We start from the raw sequence: 10,162 nt of genomic DNA, 5'->3' as shown, positions 1-10,162 counted from the left end.
CCAGCATCCCTGACTGCTCTGCCCCTCCTGCTGGGCTTGGAGCTGGCCCCAGGAAGGCCCAGATCTGCCATAGGGCAGTGGGCAGTGCTGAGCCTTTCCTTGGGAGTCAGCACTCAGCTCCCAGAGTCCTTTGATTCTCTTCAGGAGAGACTGTGTCCTGCTCTACATTTCTAGGTTCAAATTCTAAGTTGCTTCCAAATCCATTTATTTTTGCAGTCTGATAAAGACAAGTGTATTCTCATCTGGTGGACTACAGCAAAGCTATTAACTGAATGCATTAAAAACATCCTGTAATGCTGCTGTTGCTCCCTTGCAGAGGTAAAGAATTATGAGCTGCCTTTTGGGTCAAAAGTCCAGGAGCAGCCCTGTGTGGACACCAGGGCTGGGACAGACGAGTTCACAGAGCTGTCCTTTGAAGCAGTGCTGCCCTGCTCTCCTCAGAGCACAGAGAGCTGGGGGGGTTCTAAAGGCTAATTTGGGCAGAACATCTGCAAGACAGCACAGGGGAAAGGGCAGGGCAGAGGGAACAGCCTGATGGGCACAGTAGCTCCACTGTAGCAGAGCCAAGATGAGCCCTTGGCAGCACATGGCCTGAGCTCCTGCTCCTCACAGCAGCTTCAGCCAGAACAAAGCAGACAGCAAATCCATTTCAGTTGGGGGATTGCTGTGCCCCCTGGAGTGCTTCTTCTCGGAAGAGTCTATCATCAAGTTTTGCTTTCTTTTCTTTCTTGGGCATTCCTACAGGCAGCAGATGGGCAACAGCAGCTCCATCACCCACTTCCTCCTCCTGCCATTCCCAGGCACAAGGCAGCTGCAGCTCCTGCACTTCTGCCTCTTCCTGGCCATCTACCTGGCTGCCCTGCTGGGCAATGGCCTCATCATCACCACCATAGCCTGGGACCACTACCTCCACACCCCCATGTACTTCTTCCTCCTCAACCTCGCCCTCACTGATATAGGCTGCATCTCTACCACTGTTCCCAAATCCATGGCAAATTCTTTCTGGGACAGCAGGGCAATCTCTTACACAGGATGTGCTGTTCAGGTCTTTTTTGTATTCTGCTTGTTTGCAGCAGAGTTTTCTCTCCTCACCATCATGTCCTACGATCGCTATGTTGCCATCTGCAGACCCCTGCACTATGAGACCCTCCTGGGCAGCAGAGTTTGTCTCCACATGGCAGGAGCTGCCTGGTCCTGTGGGGTTCTCTTTGCTCTGCTGCACACAGCCAATACATTTTCCCTGCCTCTCTGCCAGGGCAATGTTGTGGACCAGTTCTTCTGTGAAATCCCCCAGATCCTCAAGCTCTCCTGCTCCACATCCTACCTCAGGGAACTCTGGCTTCTTGTGGTCAGTGCCTGTTTAGTCTCTGGCTGTTTTGTGTTCATGGTGGTGTCCTATGTGCAGATCTTCAGGGCAGTGCTGAGGATCCCCTCTCAGCAGGGACGCCACAAAGCCTTTGCCACCTGCCTCCCTCACCTGGCTGTGGTCTCCCTGTTTGTCACCACTGCCATCTTTGCCTATTTGAAGCCCTCTTCTATCTCCTCCCCACCCCTTGACCTGGTGGTGGCAGTTCTGTACTCGGTGGTGCCTCCAGCAGTGAACCCTCTCATCTACAGCCTGAGGAACCAGGAGCTCAAGGCTGCCCTGAGTAAAGTGATCACTGGATGCTTTCAGAAGGAATAAACTTTTATGCAGTGCAGTTCTGAAGTAGCTCAGAACAGGTCCAGCCTGGCTTCTGTATTTGTGGTGGTGGTGTTTTACTCTTTATAAAACTGTTGTTATAGATGACTCCCGGTAAAAGTTTATGGTAACAGAAACCCTCAGTGAGGGTTATCTTAGTGTCCTCTGAATTTTATTATTTCATACAAATCAGCAGTATATTCCTCACTATCCCCCATTCCCTTTTTGCCACCATTGATTTGTGTTATAATTTCCAGAATTTTTCAGAACTTCCCCAATTGGATCATAATTAGGTTCCTCTGTTCTGATCACCTTCAGATCATAACCATCTGCTTGTAACTTATTGGCATAAACAATTTTACCTAAAGGTCTTATCATTTTAAAACAACAATTACAAAGAATCACACAGAGCAGTATTACAATTATTCCAACAGGTATTACAAACAAATGTTTAAACCAACTTTTATTTGGTAACCAAGAAGTTAACTTATCCCATATTGCTTTAAACCCACAAGAAGGATCATCCAAAGAAATCTGATGTAATATTTGATTGTGATCTACAATCACTTAACACAATTAACATAACTACAGATTAACATAACTACTACTGTCGGTGATGGTGAATGGAGTCAACACAGATGACCAATATGATCGAGTATTGTTCTAGTATTGTTTGTTTATTAAGGGAACCTCTACAGCTTATACAAACTCAGAGAGCATCACTGGCATAGCTTCATTGGTTCCCCACGAGTGATCACACATTGCACTGGTATAGATTATTGGTCACACTACTAATGACACGCGAGGTTGTTGATGCTGGTGTGTGTAATGGGTTGGGGCAGATCCCCTCCCCACCACAGGCAGAAATAACGACTCAGGCAAACAGATTGCAAAAGTGATGGAAAGTTTAAATAGGAAAGCAACAATAAACAACAATGAAAGTTTCACAGAGACCCACAAGCACCATGATAAAGAGAGAGATCCCAGAACATACCCAAGAACATCCCATCCCCACCTGGGGGTACACCCAAACCCCCGCCCCCAGGGCTCTTTCCCCCCCCCCCCAACCCAGCCTTGGGCCTGGGCAGGCCCAAGGGAGGCAGCTCACACCATTTTACCTAGGCAGCAGCAGGGGACGAAAGAGGAAGTGAAGACCCCGCATGGACTTTTTATAGGGGAGCAGGGCATTATGGGAATGGAATACCTGGTCCCTGTGACCACCCCCTGGGCTGGGCCCACCCCTTGGGACCTCCCAGGTGTGGCCTGCGCAGTGGATCTGGGCCAGCACCCAGCCTAAACCATCACACACCACCCCTTATTCCATACCATAGTCTCTGCACCCAAAACATATCATCAAATTAGAACTCTTCTGATGACATGTCTAGCAACAGTCCATGGTCCAGGGACCCATCTGGGCGTCCTTCCACACAGTCTCTCATTCAGGCTCAAGTATCAGTCCATTCCAGTTCTTCTTCCTCATATGATGGAACCTCCCAGTGATGCAATCCTTCTCCTGCAGTGTGAATTCCTTGTGGACTCCTTGGGACATCCTGGTCACCTGGAAATACCTCACAACCTCTCAGCCAAGCCTTTATTTGCATTTACAGTTACTCAGCGGCTTTTTCCACCCCTGGGGCAAGCCGGTCGGAGCAATCAGGCTCCACGACCGCTTTTTCCATCCCTCCAGGGAACCACAACCGACCGCTTCTGGCCAGTCCAAAGCTACACCAATGCACATCGCAGGCACATCGCCCCCCCACGGGGCGTTCGCATACCGAGGCATCACCGCATCCGGTTCACAGCCCTCCCCCGGAGGGGGCGGCTGCAGCACAGCTCGCTGAGAAGAGAGGAGGCGGAGCCAGGTGCTCGGCGCCGTTTTCAGAACATGCCCGAAAACACCAGGGAAAGATTTACAGCTGCCGCCGCTGCCTGAACGCAGCCCGGCTCGGGCGGTGCCGCCGCCGCCGCTTCAACGCGGCCCGGCCCGGCCCCCGCCGTCTCTGTCGCCGCGATGCAGAGTTCAAGTCACCTCCAGCCCTTCGGGCATCCAAATGGTTGTTTCAGCCGAAGCCACGAGCGTGTTCTCAGTGCCTTTGAGAACAGCTTTCCGGCTGAGGTCTCCGCTCGCCCTCAGGTCACGGCAGCAGTCGCTTGCCCGCTCGCCACGGGTGTCTACCCCCGCAGCGGCTGCGGGCCGACCACGCTCTGCTTGCCACTGCCCCTCCTCCGCTCCCTGTCGCTCCACAGAGAACGAGGAGAAGGCAGGTCTTGCCTTCTTAGGCTACTCGAGCATTCTTAAGCCACCCTGGGCAGAAAGTCACAGAAAGAGCCACCCCTCGCTGTTCCCAAGCAACAGGAGGGACTTCCATGCCATCAGCCACGCACCAGGTGTCCTTCTGCAGTCCACAGGAGTTCACACAGTCGCCCCGGCAACACAAAACCTGAGCCCCAACTTTCCAAACCCAAACCGACGCCCAGAACTAAATTTAAACTCTCCATCTTTTGCAATCCGAGCTGCAGTTGGCCCCACGTTGGCGCGCCAAAATGTAATGGGTTGGGGCAGGTCCCCTCCCCACCACAGGCAGAAATAACGACTCAGACAAACGGATTGCAAAAGTGATGAAAGTTTAAATAGGAAAAACAATAACAAACAACAATGAAAGTTTTACAGAGACCCACAAGCACCATGACAAAGAGAGAGATCCCAGAACATACCCAAGAACATCCCATCCCCACCTGGGGGTACACCCAAACCCCCCCCCGGGCTCTTTCTTCCCCCCCCCAACCCAGCCTTGGGCCTGAGCAGGCCCAAGGGAGGCAGCTCACGCCATTTTACCTAGGCAGCAGCAGGGGACGAAAGAGGAAGTGAAGACCCTGCATGGCCTTTTTATAGGGGAGCAGGGCATTATGGGAATGGAATACCTGGTCCCTGTGACCACCCCCTGGGCTGGGCCCACCCCTTGGGACCTCCCAGGTGTGGCCTGCGCAGTGGCATCTGGGCCAGCACCCAGCCTAAACCACCACACCTGGCTCTCTCTCTCTCAGGGCAGACTCTACCTCTCTGGTGTTGGTCAATATAGGTCATGTTTGATCTGGGCAGGGATGTGGAGAAGAATCAGGAATCAGTCTGTCTTTGAAAGGGAAAGGAAACTTGGGAACAGTCTATTGCTGTAGGGACATCAGGAACACTCTTTTGCTGTGGGGCATCAGGAACAGGTGCAGGTGAGGTGATGCAGGAGCTCTCTGGATTGGTGTGTGGTGTGTTCATGTTGAGTCCTGGATGCTAGGCTGGTATTAAACTAGGAGAGAAAAAAAAGCTTAGAACAGCTTATAACTATTCTACAGTGATTATATTACATTGGTGTGCACTGCCTCCTCTGAGTTCATTCCCTCTCAGCCAGAGTCACATCCACTGTGGGATACTGGAATGTAGGGATAGATGGGTATAAGCTCTTTAGGAAGGATAGGCAGGGAAGGAGAGGAGGAGGGGTTGCCCTCTATGTCAATAACCAGCTGGAATCAGTGGAGCTCCACCTGGGGAGGGATGATGAGCTGGTTGAGAGTGTATGGGTTAAAATCAAAGGCAAGATAGGGGAAGGAGATATTACTGTGGGGGTCTCCTACAGGCCACCTGACCAGCAGAACCAAGCAGATGAAGCCCTCACAGGCAAATAGAAGCGGCTTCCAGGTCACAAGCCCTGGTCCTCATGGGTGATTTCAACCACCCTGACATCTGCTGGAGGGACAACACCACAAGGCACCAGCAATCCAGGAGGTTCCTGGACTGCATAGAAGACAACATCCTCCTTCAAATGGTAGAGGAACCAACAAGAAAAGGTATATGCTGGACCTTGTTCTCACCAACAGGGAAGGGCTGGTAACCAATGTGAGGCTCAGAGACAGCCTTGGCTGCAGTGGGCAATCAGGAGAAAGTATTCTAAGCTTACAACCCCAGACTTTAGGTGTGCAGGCTTTGATCGCTGCAGGGATCTGATAGCCAAAGTGTTGTGGGACAAAGCCCTGGAGGGAAGAGGGACCCAGGACAGCTGGTCAGTATTCAAGGACCACCTCCTCTGTGTCCAGGAGCTATGTATACCAACAAAGAGAAAAGCAGAAAATGCTAGGAAGCCTGCCTGGATGAGCAAGGAGCTGCTGGACACACTATTACTTAAAAAGAAACTCTACAGGAAGTGGAGGGAAGGACAGCTAGAACAAGGGGTACATAAGGAAGCTGCCTGAACAGCAAGAGACCTGGTTAGGAAAGCCAAAGCAGAGTTTGAATGGAATCTAGCCAGGGAGTTTAAAGGGAACACGAAGAACTTCTACAGGTATATTAATGGCAAGAAGAAGACTAGGTGTTGCAGTTTGGGCTGGGTGCCCTCTGCTACATGAGGTGCTTCCTGTGTCTAGAGGTCCAGCCTAGTGGGCAGACACAGGAAACTAGGTATTTCCTACCATAATCCTCTGCACCACTATAAGATCCAGCACGGGGTCTGGCACTTCCTCTTTTCTTCCTCCTTCGTCACCCAGTAACTGGGGGAGATGTCTCCCGGCCATAGGCCTGGCTAGGCCCAAAGCCACAGGGGGATGGGCAGTCTCAGATCTGGCCAGCTGAGACTAGCCTAGCAGTGGGGGGGAAAGAAGGAGCCCTGGAGGTCTTGGGTGTACCCTCAGGTGGGGATGGGATGTTCCTGGGTCTGCTTTGGGATTTCTTTTGTAACTGCACTTCTGGCTCTCTGTAAACATTTACTGCCTTCCATTAACACTTTCCATCACTTTTGCAATCCGTTTGTCTGAGTTGTTATTCTTTTTGCCCATGGTGGGAAGGGGGTCTGCCTCAACCCATCACACGAGGGAAGGTGTGGGCCCCCTGAGAAAGGAAACTGGTGAAATGGTCACAAGTGATGTGGAAAAGGCTGAGGTACTCAATAACTTCTTTACCTCAGTCTTCACTGTGAGGGCCTCTAGCCACAATCCTGGAGTCATGGAAGACAATGGCAGGGACGGGGAGGAAGAACTACCCATGGCAAGTGAAGATCAGGTTGGTGATCACCTGAAGAACCTGAGTATGTGTTCAAGTCCATAGGACCCGACGGGATACACCCACAGGTACTGAGAGATCTGGCAGAGGAGGTTGCTAAACCCCTCTCTATTATATTCCAAAAGTCCTGGCAGCCTGGGGAAGTCCCCACAGACTGGAAAGGGGAAACATTACCCCCATTTTCAAAAAGGGTAAGAAGGAGGAACCAGGGAACTACAGGCCAGTCAGTCTCACCTCTGTGCCCAGAAAGATCATGGAGCAGATCCTCCTGAAGGCACTACTGTCTCAGAAGAATAGTGAAGAGGTGATTTGGAACAGTCAGCATGGCTGCACCAAGGGCAAATCCTGCCTGACCAACCTGGTGGCCTTCTATGAACAGGTGACTGTGGGAATGCCAGCGATGAGCAGTGTGAGCATTCTGGCAGTGCAGGCCTGGAGCCTGACATGGTGGTAGGCCATGCTCAGCAGAAGTGCAGAGCCAGCTGCCAGTATGCCAAAACAGTGCTGTGCTTGCAGCACTGCAACTAAAACAAGATGCTGGTAGCTAGAAACATAGTGAGTTATCTTGGGACAACAGGACATGCACCTGCATCAACAAACCTCACGTGTCATCCATAGTTGGACCAATAATCTACGATAGTGTGATGTGTGGTCACTCATAGAGGACCAATGAGTCCATGCCAACAAGGCACACCAAGGTTATATAAATTGTAGCAGTTTCCTTGCTACGCACTTCTTCTTTCTTTTCCTGCCTGTCCTGTCTCCTCTCCTTCCATGCTTTACTGCACCATGCTTTCACCATAGGCCTGAGCCATAGGCCTGCAATACTGGAACAATAAAGGATCAGTACTGATCATATTGGTCAGCCGTATTGATTCCAATCACCTCCGTTGTCGCCATATCTGGCTAAATCTGTTGCCCAACGTGGATTGGGATCCTTGGCCCAGATGCTGCACGACTCAGCATAAAGAGGTACGTCCGAGTGATATGGAAGGCCGGCCGAAGGCACTGCCCCGGTGCTAAAAAATAGCAGCGCGCGCTCCCAAAGGAAGTGAATCTCGCTTTGGATCCGGCGAGCGGCTGGGGGGGCAAGGGGAAGCACTCCGCGAAACAGAAGAGGCTGTGCAAAAACGCCCTCCAACTTATTCTCTCTGTGAGAGGCATTCCTGGCAATTCTGGGATCTTAAACGGGCTATTAGCCTGCGCCCGGAATCAACCCCGCGGCAATTGCGCTTTTACTTCCAAAGCACGGGACGAGATTGCAGCCCAGCTGTGGGATGAGGTGCTTAAATACTTACAAAGAAGCTCTTTGCACTAGCACCGTGTGACGGACTGTCATGTACACTGCAATCAAAAAAAGCAGAGCAGTTTACTCTTGACTCAGCTGCAGGGGCAAACAAGGGAGATTCAGAAGGCATCCCCTGCCCTCCGCCCCCCTCCTCTCTCCCTGCATACTGCCCGCCAGCATCCGCACAATTCAATAATCCAAATCCAAAAGGGAAAACTGGAACAGATTGTATCTGTCAGACACCCTTGTGGACAAATTATACAATTTCAATGATTGTGGATACTGGAGATGATGTTATCATTATGTCCTGTCATAAATGGAATGGTCACTAGCCATTGCTCATGGCAAATGCTGAAGTCATGGGTTTAAAAGGTATACAAATAACCTGGGTTAGCAAAGAGCCAGTGCAATTAGCCTTTAACAACTGCAAATCAGTCACTGTAAGACCGTATGTGTTAACCCTTCCAGTTGCTCTAATGGGCTGACATGCCTTAAGTCAGCTAGGAGCAAAAATTAATTTTTCTTCCTTTTCTGTAGCAGCTACTGGTCAGCAAATTAAACTGGAAAACAGATAATTCAGTATGGGTGGGACAATGATTGCTCAGACAAAATAGGCTGCAAGTCGTTAAGACCCTAATATAGAAAAACAATAGCAACTAGGGTGCACCTTGCTAGCCACCCCCACCCCTACCCCCAGACAAAGGAGAATTTTCTGGTACGACTCTTGCTGACAAAAGCTCTGCTCTGATTTAAAGTTCCAGTGCTAATTTCTTCATTTCTGATTGCAATGTCCTCAAGAGATTTGTTATTTAGAGTTTTGCTAAGTTTTCCTGGTAAGCATAATGAATGGTATGCATTTGGTACTTATAGGTAGTTAATACATAGTAATTGCAGTAAGGTGTAAGTACTTAGTAATGAGTTCACCTTGTAAGATTTTCTTTTGGTTCGAACCTTCTTAGTTGTGTGCCTCGGCATTGCAAAGCAGCTCCATGTAATATTGTTAAGGTTTGTAGTAAATAGGTATTCATTTTAAAAAAGTATTCCTTAGCTAATGTAACGCCTTTAGATTTCCTTCTCAGACATTAAATACTAGATTAAATACTAGATAAAAATATATTAAAAAATTGAAAATAAAAAATTGATTAGAATAACAAAATACAGATTACAAAATTACAATAACAAATTAAAATAATAATAAAGAAGGTAAAAAAGAAATAATTTTAAAAATGACAAAAAGTAAGTTAAAAATAATAATAATAAAAATTTAAAGAACAAAGAAAAATTAAAATAAAATACAAAAATAACAAAAAATTATTAGACAAATATATCAAAATTAGATTAAAATTAATGAAAAAAATAATTAAAAAGTATAGATGAAAAATAAAATACAATGGGAAAAATAAAAATACATTAAAACAGTACAAAAAAAATCAAAAACCAAAAATAAGAAATGAATTAAAGATTAAACAACAGAACTAGATTTAAAGTAAAAATATTAAACATATAAAAATAATTAATAAATTCAGAATAGAAATATTAACTTGAAAATAATAACTAAAAATGAAATAAAATAACAAAAAGAAAAAATAATAAATAATAAAAGAAATACATTCAAAATAAAATAAAAAATAATACTAATCAGATTAGAATTAAAAAGAAAATATATAAAATTAATTTACAACAAATAAATTGAAATAAAAGGAAGTTAAGAAATTGAACAAAAACAATTAAAAACATGTAAAAATAATGGAAAAAAATAAAATTAAACTTAGAAAAAATATAATTAAAAAATAAAATTAAACAGATTTATTAAAAATAGATTTAAAAATATTAGAAAATGAAACAGAAAATTAATTAAAAATTTTTAAATAGCTCTCATAAAAAACAAAGAAGAGACAAAATTAATTACAAAGTATGTGGAATCATAGACTCGTAGAATGAGTCAGGGTTGGAAAGGACCACAAGGATCATTCAGTTCCAACCACACTGCCATGGGCAGGGACTCCTCACACTGGGTCAGGCAGGCTAGAGCTTCGTCCAGCCTGGTCTCGAATACTTCCAGGCATGGGGCCTCAGCCACCTTCCTGGACAACCCATTCCAGGGCTTCACCATGCTCAGGGTGAAGAATTTCTTCCTCACATCCAGCCTGAA

The 10,162-nt window shown here is 47.3% G+C and overlaps 1 protein-coding gene across 1 annotated transcript in view; it reads left to right on the top strand.

Annotated features, from left to right (window-relative positions):
- Positions 1 to 751: 751 nt before the first annotated feature.
- Positions 752 to 10,162, top strand: part of LOC104301056 (olfactory receptor 14A16) — a gene marked incomplete at its 3' end in the record, with an annotated part of 10,996 nt that continues 1,585 nt past the window's right edge. The window contains exons 1-2 of the mRNA XM_054179555.1: positions 752 to 1,654; positions 6,973 to 7,026. Coding sequence (XP_054035530.1) covers positions 752 to 1,654; positions 6,973 to 7,026 — 957 coding nt within the window. The remainder of the gene's footprint in view (positions 1,655 to 6,972; positions 7,027 to 10,162) is intronic.

The sequence above is a fragment of the Dryobates pubescens genome, unplaced genomic scaffold (genome assembly GCF_014839835.1).
Source record: "Dryobates pubescens isolate bDryPub1 unplaced genomic scaffold, bDryPub1.pri scaffold_81_arrow_ctg1, whole genome shotgun sequence".
Classification (NCBI taxonomy): Eukaryota; Metazoa; Chordata; class Aves; order Piciformes; family Picidae; genus Dryobates; species Dryobates pubescens.
Note: the sequence above shows the minus strand (reverse complement) of the source record. Positions and strands in the feature narration are given on the sequence as shown.